General features: G+C 44.4%; 1 protein-coding gene across 5 annotated transcripts in view; it reads right to left on the reverse strand.

Moving 5' to 3' along the window:
- The window catches only part of brip1 (BRCA1 interacting helicase 1), a 189,684-nt gene that overhangs the window by 153,135 nt on the left and 13,556 nt on the right, over window positions 1-22,993 (reverse strand). For 4 of the 5 annotated variants that reach the window (XM_061280153.1, XM_061280149.1, XM_061280152.1 and 1 more), the window contains exons 2-7: window positions 21,279-21,390; window positions 8,920-9,041; window positions 3,340-3,606; window positions 2,005-2,226; window positions 1,634-1,833; window positions 1,394-1,526 (exon numbers count right to left, since the gene is read on the reverse strand). In XM_061280153.1, the coding sequence (XP_061136137.1) occupies window positions 1,394-1,526; window positions 1,634-1,833; window positions 2,005-2,226; window positions 3,340-3,606; window positions 8,920-9,041; window positions 21,279-21,390 (1,056 nt within the window). The remainder of the gene's footprint in view (window positions 1-1,393; window positions 1,527-1,633; window positions 1,834-2,004; window positions 2,227-3,339; window positions 3,607-8,919; window positions 9,042-21,278; window positions 21,391-22,993) is intronic. The other variant, XM_061280150.1, reaches the window with a different exon arrangement.

The following is a 22,993-nucleotide window of genomic DNA, read 5'->3' on the forward strand; positions in this document are numbered from 1 at the left end:
CGATCATTGGGACTTTAACTTAACTTTATCACATCTTGACAAAGAATGCACAAAACCTTCCCCGGGACATCTAATTTACGGATATGTTCCGACAGGCACAGGTGGTTACGACTGTGTTCTGAGTTGTAAGATGACGCTGCTCTCGTGCCATGCCCATCTGAAGCAGTTCCTGATCCTGTTCGACTTGTCTATTTCCCTGGCACGATCCTCGTCTTTTTTCTCAAAAATGTTAGCCATGCTGGCTAAAACTTTTGCTCATTAGGCAAATGAGTAGTAGTGATGTGACAAAAGTAGCGCCAAAAAGCCGCCGAAAATAAGGTGGCTGTTGTTGCAATACTGCTGCCAGCCGCTCCCCCACATATAAAACAATTTTTTCAACGGATCTACACAATTCACGAAAATGATACTCCCGACGGAAAAAAACAAGATCAGTGGATCCGCGGAAGATTCTAATCCCTGAGTCGTATAGTGACCCCGAGGGCCAAAAAGAAGTCCGCAGGGTCTATCGCATTTGGGCTCCAGAGCTTTGGAATGCCTTCCCGGTAGATACAGTATTAGAACTGCTACCTCAATAGAAATATTTAAGACACAACTACAGACACATTTTTAAGATATGCCCTTTAATTAACCCGTGTTGGCCGATTCGGCTGGAGTTTGTGTTCTCTGTCCTGCCCCAACCCCCCTTAGGTTAGGTGACACCCAAACGGAAAATGGCTGTTGGGATTTCTTGTCGACCAATTGGGATCAGGACAATTGAGGGCACCTTCCTGCAGCTCTTCACTTTGAATATGGACATCCACTTTTTCTTTGGATTTTTCTACATTATGTGTTCTATGTGCCCTCTCTGCATCCATTGCAGCCTGGTCATCCTAGTCTCTTCTCAAGGTTTCTTATTTTCCCCAGTAGTTTTTTTTTTAGTTTTTCCTTGCTTTCCTGGGAGTTTAAGATCAGGGGATGTTGACAATATTTGTCAATTTTTGTACATGTGAAGCCCTTTGAGACTTGTCTGTCATTTAGGGCTATATAAATAAACTTGACTTGACTTTGAGGACCTGAGAAGAATTTTGCATCATTCAATCATATTTTCCCTAGCATATCTTTTTCATTACATCTGGTATTTTAGTTTTTTTTTTTTTTAAATTACCAACTGCTATAGTTATTATTCCAACTATTATTACAATTCGCAGTTATTTTTTCAATGTCCCCTCCGTATCATCATCTATAATGATTTATTTGAAACTACACCTAGGACACGGTCACAATCACAGATTTATGCTTGTTTTATCTGTATACATTTTATTGTTATTGCTTTGGAAAAACAAAAACAAAAAATCTCCAAAGCAACCAACAATTGTAAATGTTATGGTTTCTATGTAGAATAATAATAGCATACCTTCAGCATCCGGACATTTTCAGGACTGATACCCAGGGTGTGGAAAATGCTGAGTATCTCATCTCCATTCCAAACTTTAGATGCATCTTCATATTCCATATCAGACATTAGGCTTTGGCTCTGCCAGATCCAGCTATTCAGACATAAATGCCTTACAATAAGAATAATTTAAAAAACAAACTGTACACAGATGTAGGCCACGGGACGGCTGGAGGAAAAAAGGGAAAAAATTACACTCACTTGACTAAACTATAGCAAAAATCCCTAAGAGGCTCGTGTTTTAAACGCCGGATGTTGTTGTTGACCATGCTGTCAAGCTCGTCCGTGCACATCAGCAAACTATCATGGTCTAACGTGAAACTGGCACTTTCCCGAGCACAGTCTTCAATATTATGGGCTTCATCCAGAACTAATATGTGGCCTGTAAGATTAATCTCCATCTGGTTGACAAGAAAACAATGGATTAGAGAGAGGAGAAAAATGACTGCTGCTATTACCCGTATTAGCTAGTATACTGCAGTTTTAATTATATTCTACATGCATTAAACATTGCGTGAGTAATTGCACCATCACAAATTCCTTTTCTAGCGAAGATTTCCGAGTTTACTCACATTCTCTCTGATTAGTGGATCTAACAGGTAGTTATAAGGACAGAAGATGATGTCGGAGCCTTTGATGAGTTCACGAGCAGCATAATATGAACATGAATGAAGCCGTTTGCCCAATGAGACCAGGTCCTCAATGTCCCAGGCTTGGTGAATTCCATGGACCAACTGCAATGTGCTCTGGCTGCCCATTTTCTGCACTGCATGGAAGTAATGGCATGAGCGTCCCTAAGATTTAAAAACAATATTGTGATACGGACCAGTAAGATTTAGTATATTACTTTCTGTGGCAAATGTGGTGTCATTAATGATAAAATTAATTAAGTAATTATTTAGTCAATGGCAGTGGAATTCTACTGCCTGCAGTACAATCAACCTTCAATAAGGGCATCCCATTGTTTTTCCTCAAAGTTTAAAGAGGCTTAAACTCATGAAAAACCTCTGTCAGAAGGCTGCTTCAGTAAAAAGGTTTTGAGCTCGTTCTGGACCGTATAGGTTACTAGGTTTTATTTAAGCACACTCATGATACCCAGTGTAGCTTTATGATATGGACATTTATTCTCTAAATCTACATGTGTATTACAAATAGTATATCAAGAAAAACTAATTACGACGGAAAGAATAGCAAATAATGAGAATACCAACTGACGAACAAGATAAACAATAAAAGCAACTTAAAATAAAATATGTCATGAAATGGTTTTATGGGGATGGCCATGAACTAACTGAAATCCTGTAACCTTCTCAGCTGGCCTGGGAACGCCTTGGGATTCCCCGGGATGAGCTCGATGAAGTGGCTGGGGAGAGGGAAGTCTAGGAGTCCCTCCTAAAGCTGCTGCCCCCGCGACCCAACCCCGGATGAGCGGAAGAAGATGGATGGATGGATGTTTTTGTGATGTCATGTGAGATGGCTTGGTCTTATGTGTGGCATACACTTGCTAGCTCACATGCTATATATCAGAGCTGTCTCCGCTTTCAGATGATGACAAACCCTCTAAGAATTGTAATATCCTGTTCTCGTAAAACACCTACAAAAGAGTGCTAAGCGGAATAGTGATTGGCCTTAAATTTATTGGCAAAATGACACTCAACAGTCTGAAAATAAATCCATTAATTCACTGACTCATTGTTCAAAACATGTGAAAAAAGTAATGCCAAAGTAGTACGAAAATGATTATGAGTTGTAAGTCAAATAGGCCAACTGTATCACAGAAGGTAACACTATCACACAACCAACTGAGTGTGCATAAACTGCTACGAGAGCAGAGATACACAAAAACATCAGGTTGTAATGCAAAGCCCACTTTGTAAAAGAGTGTGATGGATGTTGGTGGCTCTCACATTTTTAGCTTCCATTAGGTCCTTGCAGAGGTCATTCCGGTTGGCGAGAGGTGCCACATCTGGGTTGACACATGTATAATCTCTGCTGGATAATATGGTCATTGGAGCAGTGGAGTATCCAGTACGCTTCATCTCATGAACAATTTGAGTTATTTGTTTATGAGTACGTGTGCCCAAAAAAATCTTAGGGACCTTCCTTTTTCGATCTTTATTCTTTGCACTATCCTTGGCTGATGCACATGGGCACTGGAAGCATGATTCATGGGACTACAAATAGAGAAAAAAATATAAAGTTGGATTAGACAACAGAAAGACAGACTTCATGGGTCCTCACACCGTATATAAAAAACATTGTAAAACTAAAACATGTCAAAAGATTATCATGGATTGATTGATTGGATTGATTGATTGATCGCAGTGATTTTCACCCTTTTTTGGGCCGCGGCACATTTTTTACATTTACAAAATCCTGGGGCACACCACCAACAAAAATGACACAAAATGACACTAACAGTAATACATATAGTTAATGTGTTTTTTAATGAATTTATACACTCAGTGTGAAAGCTGGGCCTGTTTCGATAAACACAAAATGGATATCCTTCCTCAACAGCTCTCCGTCTCTCTATGTTTTTAGTTTTTATCGCAGTCAAGCTTGAGAAGCTCAGCTCACACAGATATGTGGTTGAAAACTGGAGCAATGTCAAAATAGCTTTGTTGGCCAGAATGGGGGATTCCTTGTCAACAGATAACCAAAAATTGTCCAGAGGAAGATCAGCAAATTTTAGCTTTAAACTGCAATCTTGTTTCAGTTCAATGAGTTCCTCTTGCTCCTTTAAAGACATGTCCTTTCCAGCAACAGATGCTGAGCTGTACGGGTCCCTAACCCAGTCAAGGCATTCTGTGAAGGGTGAATGGACTTCTCCTCAAGAAATTTCAAATTGGTGCCAATTACCTCGCACATTGCAGCAGTGTTACCATCATGCAGTTTCATGGTGAGTGGGAACATCTCAAAGCTGCCACGCTGCACATCTTGTTGCCAGAGCTGCAACTTTAAACGGAATCTGTTCATTTTATCAGTGCTTGTAAGCAGATTTTTATTTCTGCCTTGTATCCGTGTGTTAAGTTCATTCAGATGATGTAATATATATCAGCCAGGTATGCCAACTTTGCACAGCAATCATCACTTGCAAGCAGCTTTGAGTAATCGGACCTCTCGTTTGTCAAAAAAACCTTAAGTTCCTCTCGCAGCTCATACACTCAGGCCAGCACTTTGCCGCGCAACAGCCACCGGACCTCCATGTGGAGCAATAAGACTTAATGTTCCGCTCTCATTTCCTCACACAAAGACGCAAATAAGCAACATTTCAAAGGTCGCATCTTCACAAAGTTCACTATGCGCACAACATCATCCAACACAGGAGCTAGATCTGCTGGTACGGTCTTTGCCATGAGGGCCTCACGGTGCAAAAAAACTGTGTGTAACAGTAAAATCTGTTTTTTTTTTCTTTGACCCTACTTACGAAGCCTTTGCGCATCAAAGACCATGGCTGCTGCCCCATCAGTGCAGACACCTGTGCAGTTTTCCTACGTAAGTCCACTTTTGTAAAGATATCCCGACGTGACCTGAAACACTTCCTCTCCTGTTGAGGCAGTGTCTTGCAAAATAGGAAGTTTTCCCTAATGGCTTCTCCGTCCACAAAACACACATTGGCCAAGAGCTGACAATGTCCATCAATATCCATCGACTCATCAAGTTGCAAGGCAAATTTCTTACTGATGCACATTTTTTCTAAAACAACAGTTTTGATAACCGCAGACATGTCATCAATACGACGGGCAATTGTGTTATTTGAGAGAGGCCCTTTAGCTATCTCTTTGGCTACGTCAGAACATCTAATTTAAAATGGCTTTACAAGCTGGCAGTATTAATGTTTCTGCCACAATGTGCGACGTTTTTGATTTAACTACGAGATCACCGACAAGGTAGCTAGCTTTGAGGGCTCTCTCATTTACCTTTGTGTTTTTTCTCAAAAAACTTGCCTGTTTCTCATTGTTTGTACGTAAGCGTACAAAATAGCCTGTCAGCTTGTTTTGAACGGAAGGGTGTTTGATTTGGAGATGGCATTTAGGCTTGCTTGGCACCATGGCGCTATTGGACATCTTCTCACCACATACCAAGCACAGCGGACTCGGTGCCGTTGCATCCCAGCTGAAAGTGAATCCAAATGAAAGATAGCTTCACTGTATTGCCTCCATCTCACTGTCTTTTCTTTTTCCATTTTTCCAACACTCATATTAGGGGCTTCATCTGTGTCATAATTTTGTCTAGGGTCCTTTTTGGCATTTGCATTTTCCCTTCTCAAACATTTCTCCATCACGGTCAATCGCTTATCTTGCTGTGATCCCAAATTGCCACTGTTACTTGACGCGCAGCTGCAGCACTAACTAACTTTGTTTAGCACCTGAGCGAATCCAAGATGGTGTGATTATAGCCCTCTTCTGTCACTTCTTAGGTGATGCGAGAGTGCTACTGTAACATTTAATATACGTATACAGTATATATGTGTCACTCCAAATCATTCAGATCGTCTTTTATGTAAACAATGCTACGTGTGCGCCGCTGACGCCGGACTCGTCGTCAGTTGCAGTTAAAATTATTCCACAGGCCCAAATAATTATAAACAACAATTTTATCAAACAATCTCTGTCACTCCAAGTCATTAAATACCGTGATCGAACGCCGGGTGTGCGCTGCGCCACTGACGTCAGTTTCAGTTCAAATTACAGTAATCCCTTGCTACATCGCGGTTTGTTTATCGCAGTTTCACTACATCGCGGAATTTTGAAAATTTGTGAATAATTTCACAGTCATTCCTGAGTATAAATTGCCCCCCCACCCAAACTAAGAAAAAAAACACGATTTATTATCCAAAAAATACAGTATTTACCGTTTTTTTCCGTGTATAATGCGCAAAATTTAGCTAATTTATTGTCTTAAAATCTGGGGTGCGCATTATACATGGGTACAATTTAAAAACATTTTTTTTTTTTTAAGAAAATCATGGTACAACAAAACCAACAACAGGACTGATCGACAAAGACGTGGAACAAAAAGACAGGGTGACATTACCAAAGACAGGAACAGAAACCAAACAGACATCAAGACATTATCCGACTGTGAGCGAGGGGCAGATAGGACTTAAATACAAAACACGTTACATTGATTGAGGTGACACAGGGGCGACGCGAACAGAAACTATTGCAACCTAGACACATAGCAAAACTGGGGACGAGACATGACAAATCTCCCTCGAAATAAAACTTGAAATCACCTTTCTTCTTGTTTGTTGTCAATCGCGCATCGCATTCAGCCATCCTGCCCAACAGACTTACTCAGTAAAATTCATAATTGACGACTAGGGGTGTAACAATACATCGATACACATCGATGAATCTATATAATGCTCTACGATTTATTGGCATCGATGCTAAACGTAAACATCGATTTATATCGCCGTGTTTGACCTCGGAGATTAGACGCGACTTTATTTTGAAATCCAGTTCATTGTTGCTTGCTTCCTCTTTCCGGGAGCAGGGAGGGGTGCGCGGCGTTGTGTTGTGAGCAGAGCAGGCACGTGAAAAAGGAGTCGACAACTAGTACGCGGCTCCTGGGCTGGTGCTATGGCTAGTGTCCAAAAAGACGAAGAAATTTGCTCCCCTTTAGGCTTCAAGTCATTCGTTTGGAAGCACTTTGGATTCCAAAGAAAATATGGCTCAACGGACAAGACACGTGCAGTTTGTAAATCCTGCCATGCGGTGATCAAATATTCAGGGAGCACAAATCTCGCCGCACATTTAAAGAAAAAACACAACATCAAAGTTCAGTGTTAAAATAAGCCCTTTGTATACTGCAATACTCTTGTAATTTCCTAAATAAAGAGTTTGCAGTACCTTGTTGATTTTGCGTATAAATTGTTATAAATCAGGATATTGTTCTATATTTTTTATTTAAAAAAAAATATATAGATCGTAGAGCACTATATCGCGATATATCGTGAATGAATCGCAGCAGGCTTTAAGATATCGGCAAATATCGTATCGTAGTTCTTTGTATCGATATTATATCGTATCGTGACAAAACCCGCGATTTACACCCCTATTGACGACACATCGTTTGATGCGATGGTGCAATCCTTGATGGTGTGTTGTTGTCAAATATTGTTTGTTTATTAATCTCCATCGCGGACCAAACGTCATACGGAGGCAGTATGACTGCGCATGCGCACTATGGAACCGATGCGCAGAACGGATGCGCAAGACACGTCAGCTACATAAAGAGCGAGAGTTGTTTTATTCCTATTAGTTTCAATTCACAGTTTAATTAGCAGTTTCAATCAGCAAATAACAAAATGCGTATTACAGGTAATATTTTATTTCACAACACTTTGCCTTGTTCCTTTCGTCTCTGCTGTTCACTTCAAACACGCTCCATACGACCGCAATGCTCTCGTATCAGACGCTTGCTCGATCACCTGCTCGTTTGCTGTCACAATGTACCCTATACAAATCTGAAACATTTGTTGCGGCTCCGAGTCACGACGAGGGGCAAGTTTTGGTTTCCAAGGGTGTTTTTATTCTTCTTCAACGTCTCTCCCATACAGAGCCGCCTTTTTCACGTCCGCACGCCTTTTTCACATGTGCGCACGGAGCGCGGTGGTGCCTTTACGGGCAGTCGGAGAAATCAACGCCAACAAAAAAAATTACATCCAGCCTAGTTAAGACCATACCAAAGACTATAAAAATGGGACCCATTGCCTCCCTGCGCGTTTGACGATCATTGGGACTTAAAAAAAAAAGGATAAAAATTTTTAAAAAAAATTAAAAACAAAATTCTTTATTTTTTTTTTTTTTTAAATTGGGTGCGTATTATACATGGGTACAGGCTTTTTTCCAGCATCAACATGCCATTTTTAGGGTGCGTATTATATACATGGGGGCGCATTATACACGGAAAAAAACGGTATTTAATGTTCTAATAATAACATATGCACTTAAATGGTTTCATATACATTTATCGACACAAAATATGTACAGATGAGAGGGTGACCCTACTTCACGGATTTCACTGACCGCAGAGTGGTTTTGGAACCAATTATCCGCGATAAACGAGGGATTACTGTATCTCAGAAATCAGCATGAAAGGTCTTGCTGGACATCTCCCACAAAAAAAAGTGCGCCCAAATCAAGTGCTGGTACGACCAACTGAGAAATATACCAAAAAATACCAGGTGAAATTAGAGTCCAGGTAAATCCATAATATTAAATAAAGTTATTCTCTGGTCTTGGTTTCTTCTATACAATAAATGCCTTTCACCTATTTTGTGCAAAAATAATCATCACCAAGATGCTGAGTATGTCAAATACTTTGAAAAACTAACAAGTAGGGTCTGATAAAACGTCAGAATGAAATTTAAAAAAAACTAAATTCTGCAGGGACCAAAATTGACTTTTGCGTGAAGAATGTGCTGTAAGGTAACATGCTGTAAAGTTAAATAATAATTGAAAACTTAATCCCACCTTGGGTTCTGCAGTGCAAATGCGTTTCCTCTCAGGCTGGAAATTTGCTTCGTTACCAATGTGGGAAAACTGGTTTGTCTCAACCAGCTCAGAGAGTAACCTTTCTCCGGGAACTGACTTGGCTGACAAACACAACGAAAATCAAGTGAGTACATGTGATAAATATACTGCCTGTGACATCATACATTGTCAATTTTAAACGAACACTTGGTGAGAACAATACGTATGATATAGGGATAGGAAACAATTGTTTTTGCAACCAACCAATTTGTCAGTACCGTAATTTCCGGACTATAAGTCGCGTTTTTTTTTCATAGTTTGGGTGGGGGGCGACTTATGTGGTTTTTTTTCAAAAATGTTCCAAAAAAAAAAGGAGAACCGCGATGTAGCAAGGGATTACTGTAATTTGAATTTCAAGGGATGTCAGCAGCGCGACGCGGCGCGGCGGTTGTTTACATAAAGGACAAAGACTGATCACGGGATGACGAAGATGATGAAGGACCCCACGTACTCCCGGCATCATTAGCGGCTTTGTTTCTAAGTGACACGGCGGACGAAGAGTTTGAAGGATTTAAGGATTTGGAGTGACACAGAAGGTTTGAAAAACTATTATGGCTTTTACGCACGCCCGGTCCTATTCTATGGAGCTCTCTTTCACCTCCGTGGATGGAAGTCTGGGGCCGGCGCTCGGCCGGGTGGCTGTCTGGGGACGGTGGATAGGGCTCGGTCATGGCTTTTACGCACGCCCGGTCATAGTATTCTATGGAGCTCTCTTCCACCTCCGTGGCTGGAAGTGCCACCTCCGGGGATGGAAGTCTCAAGTATTTCTTGTACTTTTCTGATGGGATAGGGGCTCCAGAATTGTCATTACCCTCTGTCTCATTCAGTGCCACAATGGTGATAGCACGAAGAAATTCTTTTGCATGTTGCAAACATTGTGACTTAAGAAGCTGTGCTATTGACCTAACAAAGAAATCCTTAACACAAGGTCTTTTGTTTTTCAGGCAGTCCCATCGGCAGATCATCTTAATACAGTGTGCTACATCTACCCTGACAAAACATGGGGGTAGATGTCCAGGTTGATTCCCACGTGAAATGTTAAAGCACTCATTGATGTAGCTCTTCAGATCAGGATGAGGGGTAAAAGCTTTGACTAGAGCTCCAAGAATCGCCAGAGAAAAGTCACTCACTGCTTCTTTAGGAACAGATGCACCTGCATAGACGCATTCCTTCAGCCACTGTGTGATAGCATTAACATCATGCTTCTCTGACAGCATCTGCACGACTGGGACACTGGAGCTGCTATGCCCTGTCATAACACCCTGATACAGGAAGATATGGCCAGACATGCCATTTAACCTCATCAGTTTTTTAACTATTGAGCCAGTTGCATCAACACATAATATTGGGTGGGATTTCTTTAAGCTCTTGTACACATGCATTTGTGTTTGACTCCAATAGTGACAGAAAAACTTGTCAAGTCCAATGTTCCAAATTTGATGCTGTCACTGTGAGGTGCACTGTATTTCAACATCTGCAATGATAAAATTGGATTTTTGTCACCTAATGCCAAATCATTTTTCTCTTGCTTTGCCTTGCGCAGGGTGGCCAAATTTGGCAGGTGGCTTGGCTCAGGGTCTCCGAAGTCCTCGATTTATTTGCCTGTGATGCTCGCCATACATGTGGTTCCATCCTGCCCTCACAAAGTTCTTTGGCTACCTGCATACGCAACTGTCCAGATAGAAACCGCTTTGAGCTACCAGTGTGTAGGGAGTCATCACTGTTCTTAATGAAACAGTTCAATATTATTGGACTGTTAATTTCTGGCTCTCCGCTACAATTAATGTTGAGAAGGCCATGACACTCCTTGCAGTATCTTTGATTTCGATATAATTATTTGAGACCAACGGATAGACGTTGGCTCTTATAAAAACAAATGTGCAAGGAATTTTGACTGTTTTCCAGATTTGTTCATTTATGATGTGGGTCCAGGTGCCAGGCTTCAAAATTGTATATTCTCTTTTTCGGGTTCGACAGTTCTTATCTTTGTATTCAGCCTTTTCCAGAATAGATTCCATCCACTTGTCAAAAGGGATATGAAGCTGAAAGGACTGTTCAGGTCCTGATTCCGAGCTTGCTTCACTGCTAGTTTCAGGATCAGTTTCATCATGACTGAATCCCAGAGCTGACCAGATATTGCGTCTGTTTGTTTTTACAAAGGTGTACAGAGCCTTTGCAGACGTCTTCTTTTCAAACTGGTCACTCAGATCTGTCCACACAGTAGCGCTTGGAGTGGCTACGTTACCATTTTCAAGTATGGCCTCTTTTGATGAGCAGAGAACTGCAACAATTAAATCATTGTCTACTGCTGGTTGTTTGGGCATCTAGTTGAAGGACAAATATAAATAAAATCAGTATTCATTGCTTGAATAATTAAAATTACACATGCGTGATCATTATAATTGCTATGCATGGACGGAAAAATGATGCAAGGGGAAAAATATTTTGACGTAAAAATGTATCAAGCATGTTTTCTTTAGAAATTTAGTTTTCTTGGTCAGTGCAAATTACACACGTATAATAAGACAATGTTAACCAACTAGCTATTCAGATTACCTAGGGTGTTTTTAATTCTATATTGTAGGAACTCATTTTTTTTTTTTTTTTTAGATATTTTACTTACATTGGTCGATGGTCACTTCCCAGAAAAAGACGCTTTCTGTCACTCACTGTTATTGAATCTTCTGAGATAGTTGTGCATTTGTCGCTTGAAAAAGTTGCACGTCTTTGTTTTTCGCCACCCTGTTGCGATATGTCTTACCGGCCTGCAGAGGTCACTTGGCATGGTAATTAGTTGGATAATACATGTGTAAGAATTAAGGAGTTATGATGTCAAGTGAAAAAGAATAAAATACATGACAGGGGGTTTATGAAGATGCATGATTTTAATAATGAAAAATTGCAATGGCACAAACAAATGGTTAATTAACGATCCATGGAGCAAGGATTTGACATCTCTAGAAAATAAATTAGTATTAAAGTCAAAAAGTCAAAGTCAAAGTCTGCTTTATTGTCAATCTTTTCACATGTCAAGACACACAAAGAAACCGAAATTACGTTTCCTCTATCCCACGGTGACGAGACATAGTACACGATAGACAAATTGAATGATTCACTGAACGCCAACAAATTTTTTTGCGGCACAATCGGTACCATTTCTGCAGCACAAACCAGCACAAACGAAACAAACGAACAGCACTATTTTGGGTCGTTTGGAAGTAAACGGGGGGCGGGGCTACCTGACGTCATCGCTATAAAATAAATGTGTAATATCTCTGAAACGGAAGCAGCACAAACGAATTTTTTTGCTGCACAAACGAACGGTACCATTTTGGGTCTATTTGGAGCGAAATGGGGGGCTGGGTGACGTCATCGCTATAAAATAAATGTGTAATATCTCCGAAACAGAAGCAGCACAAACGAAAATTTTTGCTGCACAAACCAGCACTAACGAAGCACAAACGAACGGTATAATTTTGGGTCCAGTTTGAGCAGATGGGGGGCTGGGTGAACTCTGGATGACCTATAAAAGAATCGTTCATAACTAAAATACCATCGCAGCACAAACAAAAATTTTTGCTGCACAAACCTACACAAACGAACGGTACCATTTTGGGTCCGTTTGGAGTGAAGTGGGGGGCTGGGCGACGTCATCGCTATAAAATAAATGTAAAGTAAAGTAAAGTAAAGTCCCAATGATCGTCACACACACACCTGGGTGTGGTGAAATTTGTCCTCTGCATTTAACCCATCCCCGTGTGATTTTAATCCATCCCCTGGGGGAGAGGGGAGCAGTGAGCAGCAGCGGTGCCGCGCTCGGGAATCAGTTGGTGATCTAACCCCCCAATTCCAACCCTTAATGCTGAGTGCCAAGCAGGGAGGCAATGGGTCCCATTTTTATAGTCTTTGGTATGACCCGGCCGGGGTTTGAACCCACAACCTTCCAGTCTCAGGGCGGACACTCTACCACTAGGCCACTGAGCTGTGTAATATCTCCGAAACGGAAGCAGCACAAACGAAAATCTTTGCTGCACAAACCAGCACTAACGAAGCACAAACGAACGGTACCACTTTGGGTTCATTTTGAGCAGACGGGGGGCTGGGTGAACTCGATGACCTATAAAAGAATCGTTCATAACTAAAAAAACCATAGCAGCACAAATGCTGAATGATGTTGCAGGCAGCATAGCGCTCTCCTTGGCTTCTCCAGACCCTTTCACGTCTATCATAGGTGCTCAGGGTCAACCTGCTTTCATCTGTGAAAAGCAAAGGGCGCCAGTGGCGGACTTGCCAATTCTGGTGTTCTATGGCAAATGCCAATCGAGCTCCACGGTGCTGCGCAATGAGCACAGGAAACACTACAGGACGTCGTACCCTGAGGCCATCCTCGTGAAGTCTGTTTCTGACTGTTTGGGCAGACATTCACACCAGTAGAGTCAGTCAGCTTTATTGTCAATTCCTTCATGCCAAGACACACAAAGACATCGAAATTACTAGGGGTGTAACGATACATCGATACACATCGATTAATTGATATAATGCTCTACGATTTATTGGCATCGATGCTAAAGGTAAACATCGATTTATATCGCCGTGTTTGACCCCGGACATTAGACGCGACTTTATTTTGAAATCCAGTTCATTGTTGCTTGCTTCCTCTTTCTGGGAGCAGTGCGCCCGGCGTTGTTGTGTTGTGAGCAGAGCACGCTGGTGAAAGGGGAGTGGACAACTAGTACGCGGCTCCTGGGCTGGTGCTATGGCTAGTGTCCAAAAAGACGAGGACATTTGCTCCCCTTTAGGCTTCAAGTCATTCAAGCACTTTGGATTCCAAAGAAAAGATGGCTCAACCGACAAGACACGTGCAGTTTGTAAATCCTGCCATGCGGTGATCAAATATTCAGGGAGCACAAACCTCGCCGCACATTTAAAGAAAAAACACGACATCAAAGTTCAGTGTTAAAGTAAGCAATTTGTATACTACAATACTCTTGTAATTTCCTAAATAAAGAGTTTGCAGTACCTTGTTGATTTGGCGTATGAATTGTTATAAATCAGGATATTGTTCTATATTTTTTATTAAAAAAAAAAAAAATCGATCGTAGAGCATTATATCGCGATATATCGTGAATGAATCGCAGCAGGCTTTAAGATATCGGCAAATATCGTATCGCAGTTCTTTATATCGATATTATATCGTATCGTGACAAAACCCGCGATTTACACCCCTAGAAATTACGTTTCCCCTATCCCACGGTGACGAGACACAGTACACAATAAACATACAACAACACAAAATAAAAACAAGAAGGCACAAACAATGAACAACAAGAGTGATGAATAAATAATAAATAAACAAATAACACAGTAAATAAGAGGAGCAAAACGGAGCAAGAGCACACAGCAGACAGTCAGAACAAAGCGCAAAAGTACAGGACGCCACGCAGAAGAGGGGAGAGAGTTCAGGACCCTAACAGCCAGGAGATCACAAACTCCGCCAGTGGCGAGCAGTGCATACCACCACAGAGTCCCGGCACCCTCCGTCACGGATTTGACTGCTGGAGGTCATTCTGTAGGGCTCGGGCAGTGCTCAACCGGTTCCTCCTTGCACAAAGCAGCAGATACCGGTCCTGCTGATGGAATGAGGACCGTCTACGGCCCTGTCCAGCTCTCCTAGAGTAACTGCCTGTCTCCTGGAATCTCCTCCATGCTCTGGAGATTGTACTGGGAGACACATCAAATCTTCTTGCAACAGCACGCATGGATGTGCCATCCTGGAGGAGTTGGACAATCTGCGCAACTTCAGGAGGGTTAAGAAATCGCCTCATGCTTCCAGTCATGATAATGATTCTAGCTAAAGCCAACAATTGTGGAAAAACAGTTTAAAAAGATCAAGAGGGGGGAACTTGAAATGGCCTCCACCTGCAGAATCAGTCCTGTTTTGGGGACCATCTTGTTGTTGCCCCTCTAGTGCACCGGTTGTTAATTCCATCAACACCAATGCAGCTGAAACTGATTAACAACCCCCTCTGCCACGTACCTGACCAAAACCTTATCAGAAAAGTCTAATTGAATTCATGCCATACCCTGAGAAAAAACTGTTCCTTTAATTTTTTTGAGCAGTGTATAATAGTTATTTGATATATAATTTATATATTGTTATATGGGCCTGTGGAATATTTTGATGTTGCAACCGCCGTCAGCGGCGCGCATCCGGCCGGCATTGTTGACATAAAGGACGATTGATGGATTTAATGAATTGGAGTGACACAGATTGTTCTATAAACGTGTTATTTATGTAATCTTTATTTGAACAACTCTGAATGTTACGTCAGGCCCGTTCTCAGCTCTTCGTTTGTGTCACGTTAGCATACCATTCATCATTTAGCCTGTTGTTGCTCGTTCATGTCTGTTATTGGTGTTGGATTTTGTCCAATAAATTTCCCCAAAAATGTGACTTATACTCCGGAGCGACTTATATATGTTTTTTTACGCGTTATTGTGCATTTTATGGCTAATGCGACCTATATTCCGGAGCGACTTCTAGTCCGAAAAATACGCTAACTGAAATCAAATTAGATTTATTACTTTCGAATTACTTACCTGTACTGAATTTTATTCAAACAATACAAAGTGAGGTAGCCAAACAGATTGAAACTTAGAATTATTAAAACAACCCGGGTTGAAACTAAAATTCCTTAAACTGAAAAGTTTAACTGAAAGGGAAATTATTTTCTTCAACTAACGTTGAGTTTAAATGTAAATTGTACGTCTATAGTTTGTAAATTGTATGTCAACTATTTTCTCTACTAAAATAAGCTGGCAGTTCAATTCAAACCTTGGTCTGTGGTCATTTATTTTGCTTATTCTATCACCCCCCTCCGTGAGTCGTCACCTTATCGTGGTGGAGGGGTTTGCGTGCCCCTATAATCCTAGGAGCCATGTTGTCTGGGGCTTCATGCCCCTGGTAGGGTCACCCATGGCAAACGGGTCCTAGGTGAGGGGCCAGACAAAGCACGGCTCACAAAACCCCTTATGACGATTAAGAAAATTGGATCTAGTTTTCCCTCGCCCGGACGCGGGTCACCGGGGCCCCCCTCTGGAGCCAGGCCTGGAGGCGGGGCTCGAAGGCGAGCGTCTGGTGGCCTTGCCTTCGCCCATGGGGCCCGGCCGGGCACAGCCCGAAAAGGAAACGTGGGTCCCCTTTCCCATGGGCTCACCACCTGTGGGAGGGGCCAAAGGGGTCGGGTGCAGTGCGAGCTGGGCGGCGGCCAAAGGCAGAAAGGACCTTGGCGGTCTGATCCCCGGGTGCAGAAGCTGGCTCTTGGGACATGGAATGTCACCTCTCTGGCTGGAGAGGAGCCCGAGCTAGTGTGCGAGGCAGAAAAGTTCCGACTAGATATAGTCGGACTTGCCTCCACGCACAGTTTGGGTTTCGGTACAAGCCCTCTCGAGAGGGGCTGGACTTTCTTCCACTCTGGAGTTGCCCACGGTGAGAGGCGTCGAGCAGGTGTGGGTATACTTATTGCCCCCCGGCTGGGCGCCTGCACATTGGGGTTCACACCGGTGAACGAGAGGGTAGCCTCCCTCCGCCTTCGGGTGGGGGGACGGGTCCTGACTGTTGTTTGTGTCTATGCACCAAACGGCAGCTCAGAGTACCCACCCTTCTTGGGGTCCCTGGAGGAAGTGTCCATGTGTGCACTTGGCACCAGGACACCCTAGGCCGCAGTTCGATGATCGACTTTGTAGTCGTGTCATCGGATTTGTGGCCGTATGTTTTGGACACTCGGGCGAAGAGAGGGGCGGAGCTGTCAACTGATCACCACCTGGTGGTGGGTTGGCTCAGATGGTGGGGGAAGATGCCGGTCCGACCTGGCAGACCCAAACGCTCTGAGGGTCTGCTGGGAACGTCTGGCGGAATCCCCTGTCAGGAAGAGCTTCAACTCCCACCTCCGGCAGAGCTTTTCCCACGTCCCGGGGGAGGCGGGGGACATTGAGTTCGAGTTGACCTTGTTCCGCGCCTCCATTGTTGAGGCGGCTGACCGGAGCTGTGGCCGTAAGGTCATTGGTGCCTGTCGTGGCGGCTATCCCCGAACTCGCTGGTGGACACCGGCGGTAAGGGATGCCGTCAAGCTGAAGGAGTCCTATCGGGCCGTTTTGGCCTGCGGGACTCCGGAGGCAGCTGACAGGTACCGGGTGGCCAAGCGGAAAGCGGTTTCGGCGGTTGCTGAGGCAAAAACCCGGACGTGGGAGGAGTTTGGCGACGCCATGGAGAATGACCTCCGGACGGCTTCAAGGAAATTCTGGTCCACCATCCGGCGTCTCAGGAGGGGGAAGCAGTGCAACGTCACTGTTTACAGTGGAGATGGCGTGCTGCTGACCTCGACTCGGGACGTCGTGTGTCGGTGGGGAGAATACTTCGAAGACCTCCTCAATTCCACAGACACACCTTCCATTGTGGAAGCAGGGCCTGGGGACTCTGAGGCGGACTCTCCAATCTCTGGGGTCAAAGTCACTGGGGTAGTTAAAAAATTCCTCGGTGGCAAGGCCCCGGGGGTGGATGAGATCCGCCCGGATTTCTTAAGGGCTCTGGATGTTATGGGGCTGTCATGGCTGACACGTCTCTACAACATCGCGTGGACATCGGGGACAGTGCCTCTGGATTGGCAGACTGGGGTGGTGATTCCCCTCTTTAAGAAGGGGGACCGGAGGGTGTGTTCCAATTACAGGGGAATTACACTCCTCAGCCTCCCTGGTGAGGTCTATTCAGGGGTGCTGGAGAGGAGAGTCCGTCCGGAGGTCGAACCTCGGATTCAGGAGGAACAGTCTGGCTTTCGTCCTGGCCGTGGAACAGTGGACCAGCTCTTCACCCTCAGCAGGATCCTCAGAGGGTGCATGGGAGTTCGCCCAACCAGTCTACCGTTTTTTTCCGTGTATAGTGCGCCCCCATGTATAGTACGCACCCCTAAAAATGGCATGCTGATGCTGGAAAAAAGCTTGTACCCATGTATAATACGCACCCAATTTTTATGAATTTTTAAAAAAAAAAAATTTAATTTTTTTTTTTTTTTTTTTTTTTTTTAAGTCCCAATGATCGTCACACACACAGGGAGGCAATGGGTCCCATTTTTATAGTCTTTGGTGTGGTCTTAACTAGGCTGGATGTAATTTTTTTTGTTGGCGTTGATTTCTCCGACTGCCCATAAACGCACCACCGCGCTCCGTGCGCATGGAGCGTGTTTGAAGTGAACAGCAGAGAAGAAAGGAACAAGGCAAAGTGTTGTGAAATAAAATATTACCTTTAATACGGATTTAGGTAGAGAACTGAACTCTCGCTCTTTATATAGCCGACGTGTCTTGCTCATCCGTTCTGCGCATCTGTAATGGCGGCCTCCGTATGATATCCGGTTTGCGTGTGTGCGAGAGCGAGAGAGAGCGAGAGAGAGAGCGCGCGAGAGAACGCTCAACCGTAGCGCGCCGCCGACCGCCCAACTGCACCGGGCTGGTCGATTATTGTGACAGAGCCGTCGCTGAAATTTAGAAGATATTTTTAAAGTCCTGATGTACTTTCTAAAATTTAAGTGGACCTCAGTGCGCACTGCGCAGGGAGCTTAATTTGGTGCGGTCGCGCAACCGCAGCGCGCCGGGCGCTCACTGTCGCATTGCTTAAAGAGCGCCTTTGTGTTTTAGGATGAACAGCAGAGACCAAAGGAACAAGGCAAAGTGTTGTGAAATAAAATATTACCTGTAATACGCATTTTGTTATTTGCTGATTGAAACTGCTAATTAAACTGTGAATTGAAACTAATAGGAAGAAAACAACTCTCGCTCTTTATATAGCTGACGTGTCTTGCGCATCCGTTCTGTGCATTTTATTTCACAACACTTTGCCTTGTTCCTTTCTTCTCTGCTGTTCACTTCAAACACGCTCCATGCGACCGCAATGCTCTCGTATCAGACGCTTGCTCGATCACCTGCTCGTTTGCTGTCCCGTGCGCGCACGAAGCGCGGTGGTGCGTTTACGGGCAGTCGGAGAAATCAACAAAAGAAATTACATCCAGCCTAGTCAAGACCATACCAAAGACTATAAAAATGGGACCCATTGCCTCCCTGCGTGTGTGACGATCATTGGGACTTAAAAAAAAAAAAAAAAAATTTTTTTTTTTTTTTTTTGTACCCATGTATAATGCGCACCCCAGATTTTAGGACAATAAATTAGTTAAATTTTGCGCACTATACACGGAAAAAAACGGTACATGTGTTTTGTGGACTTGGAGAAGGCGTTCGACCGTGTGCCTCGGGAGGTTCTGTGGGGGGTGCTTCGGGAGTACGGGGTACCGAGCCAACTGATAAGGGCGATTCGGTCCCTGTATCACCAATGCCAGAGTTTGGTCCGCATTTTCGGCAGTAAGTCGGATTCGTCCCTCAGTGAGGGTTGGCCTCCGCCAAGGCTGCCCTTTGTCACCGATTCTGTTCATAATTTTTATGGACAGAATTTCTAGGCGCAGCCGAGGTGTTGAGGGTGTCCAGTTTGGGGACCTCAGCATCGCGTCTCTGCTTTTTGCAGACGACGTGGTGCTGTTTGCTTCTTCAGGCCGTGATCTCCAGCTCTCACTGGAGCGGTTCGCAGCCGAGTGTCAAGCGGTCGGGATGAAAGTCAGCACCTCCAAATCCGAGTCCATGGTCCTCGGTCGGAAAAGGGTGGAATGCCCTCTCCGGATCGGGGATGAGATCCTGCCCCAAGTGGAGGAGTTTAAGTATCTTGGGGTCTTGTTCACGAGTGAGGGGAGGATGGAGCGTGAGATCGACAGGCGGATCGGTGCAGCGTCGGCAGTAATGCGGACTCTGTGCCGGTCCGTCGTGGTAAAGAGAGAGCTGAGCCAAAAGGCAAAGCTCTCAATTTACCGGTCGATTTACGCTCCTACCCTCACCTATGGTCACGAGCTATGGGTCGTGACCGAAAGAACTAGATCCCGGATACAAGCGGCCAAAATGAGTTTTCTCCGCAGGATGTCCGGGCTCTCCCTTAGAGATAGGGTGAGAAGTTCGGTCATCCGGGAGAGACTCGGAGTAGAGTCACTGCTCCTCCACGTTGAGAGGAGCCAGATGAGGTGGCTCGGGCATCTCATCAGGATGCCTCCTGGACGCCTCCCTGGGGAGGTGTTCCGGGCATGTCCCACCGGTAGGAGACCCCGGGGATGACCCAGGATGCGCTGGAGAGACTATGTCTCTCAGCTGGCTTGGGAACACCTTGGGATCCCCCGGGATGAGCTAGATGAAGTGGCTGGGGAGAGAGAAGTCTGGGAGTCCCTCCTGAAGCTGCTGCCCCCGCGACCCGACCCCGGATAAGCGGAAGAAGATGGATGGATGGATGGATGGATATTCTATCACCACTACACATATAGCCGAACTTAGAACTGGTCCATTATCTAAATTATTGTAAGCACTGTCAAAAAACAAAAAGGTTTTACAATGACATTTCAAATTATATTCCTTGTGCACCGCAACTTTTTCAGTGCAAATAAGGCACGTTCGGGTGCCCCTGTGCTCAATAAAGAAATATTGCACTCCTCACTTTTCCTGAGATTGTCTGTACTCATCACCGACCTTTTTCTTCATTGCAGGCTTTGAAAGAGACATCTTTGGGGCTCTGTAATATGTGATTCCACTTGGAGTCAGTCTGGGGTTTAACTTTAACTTTTAGTTGGGTGGGGCTGTGGCGCATAAGCACTTTCGCTCTCTGATCGTTATCGGAAAAAGGCAGAGAGATCCGGATAGCTATCGGAGTTCTCTGGGTAGCTCAATCGGAGTCCTTCTCCGATCGTATCGGATAACGGCAGTTATCCAAATTTCTCAAGTGTCATGTAAACGCACTTTTAAGTTTCAGTTTCACTTAATTGGAAGACTGTGGGCGCCGAGCGGAGTCAGCGCCTTCATGGCTTCTCCTCCGCCCAGCTGAGTGGAAGAATGAATGAATAAGTGAGCGAGGCACTGGACAGCCCGGCCGATGTCCCGCCTTCCAGAGCCATATACCTCACTGTGATTTGTTCATTCAGCTCCGCTCAGTCATATCAATCTTGCGGGTCCTACTAACATTAAACTGTCATATAAACACGGGGGGCGCTAATTAGCGTCCCAGGGCCACGAGTCTGAGACCCTTAATCTAGAGAGTACTTAATGACGATGAAGATGGAATTTAACAATTCAATACTGTACCAAAGTACCAAAAATTAAAAGCATTCAGGTCACATTTGCACACAACTAACCCGGATAAAAGTTCAGCAGACAATTTGTTTACTGACCAAACTGTGCCTGCTGCCATCCGAGCGTTGAACACAGCAAGGCTAGACTCTTGCCGCTTCCAGTAGGACTCTCCAGCAAACAATGCTGCCCAGAGTTCAACCCTCGTATGATCTGTAAATTTGACGGAAAGTTTAAAATTGTATCCTGTTAGTAATGATACATTGTTGATAATCACGGGTTCTAAACACAATTAAAAGCACTACTGTTTACAAACATAATACAAGAAGAAATTGTACTTACACAACATTTGTCGCTTTAACAAAGCATTTTACAGAACAAAACATAATACAATACAATACATAGAACACTACAAAACGTACGCAATAAAACAAACAGGGTTCGCAAAATTTCAAAATACCTACTGGCCCTTCGGGCAGGCACTCTTCAGGTTTTGGTAGCTCGAAATGAAATGAACTGGCCCATTTTTTGTTTTTAATGCAAGTAATAGCACATTTAACCTAATTAATATTTTGGGACCTTTTATTAATGCAGAACAAGAAAATGTATTATTCTGGTAAATTAGAAAATGCCAGTTAAGGAGGGAACAGTCATCTGACACTGACTCACTGACATTGTCACATCATACATCAGTTTTTGTGAGGATCTATGTGTGCAGACTAAGACTTTCTGCACGTACAACAACGACAAACTTTGGTTTACACCGAACCTCAGGAGGCTGCGCATAGTCAAGGAGGAGGCCTACAGGAGTGGCGACGGGACCTGTTCAAGCAGACCAGAAACACACTGAACCGAGAGGTCAGGAAAACCAAGCGGTGTTACGGGGAGAGCCTCGAGAGACACCTCTCTGCCAACCCTGATCCCTCAACAGTGTGGAAAGGTCTGCAGAGCATCACGGGCTTCAAGAAACCATCTTTTAGAGAGCCCAAGGCTTGCAAACCATCTAAACAGGTTTTACTGCAGGTTTAATCGGTCCTGCAACAGGACCTCCTGCAGCACAATCAACATACTCACCTCCCCCCAAAACCGCTCTGTCCACACCTCTATCATCGTTGTCACCTACTCTCTCTCTTGCAGAGGCCGGGCCCGCACTCCAGATCCGCGAGGAGGAAGTGCGCCAGATGTCCCAGAGAAAAAAGATGAGGAAGGCACCGGGTCCAGATGGCGTAGCTCCTTCCTGCTTGAAAGTCTGTGCTGAACAACTGGCACCTTTGCACGGATTCTCCACCATCGTACCGGTGGCCAAGAAGCCCGCTATCACAGGTTTGAATGACTATAGACCTGTCGCCCTGACATCTGTGGTCATGAAATCTTTTGAGAGGTGAGTGTTGAACCACCTGAAGGACGTCACGGGCCCCCTGCTTAACCCCCTCCAGTTTGCCTACCGGGGAAACAGGTCGGTGGATTATGCGGTCAACATGGGACTGCACTACATCCTGCACCACCTGGACACCCCAGGAACGTACGCCAGGATCCTGTTTGTGGACTCGACGTTCAACACCATCGCTCTTGACATCCTCCAACAGAAGCTCATCCAGCTCGGGGTGCCTGCCTTTACCTGTCAGTGGATCACTAACTTCCTGACCAACAGGAGACAGCGTGTGAGGCTGGGGACCATCACGTCCGACACCCGGACCACCAATACTGGCCCCTGTGTCCTCTCCCCACTGCTCTTCTCTCTCTACACTAACGATTGCTCCTCAGGTGCTCAGGTACTCCTCTGCACCTCCATCACAGTCTGGTTTGGATCAGCCTC

Source organism: Syngnathus typhle, linkage group LG6 (assembly GCF_033458585.1).
Source record: "Syngnathus typhle isolate RoL2023-S1 ecotype Sweden linkage group LG6, RoL_Styp_1.0, whole genome shotgun sequence".
Taxonomy (NCBI): domain Eukaryota; kingdom Metazoa; phylum Chordata; class Actinopteri; order Syngnathiformes; family Syngnathidae; genus Syngnathus; species Syngnathus typhle.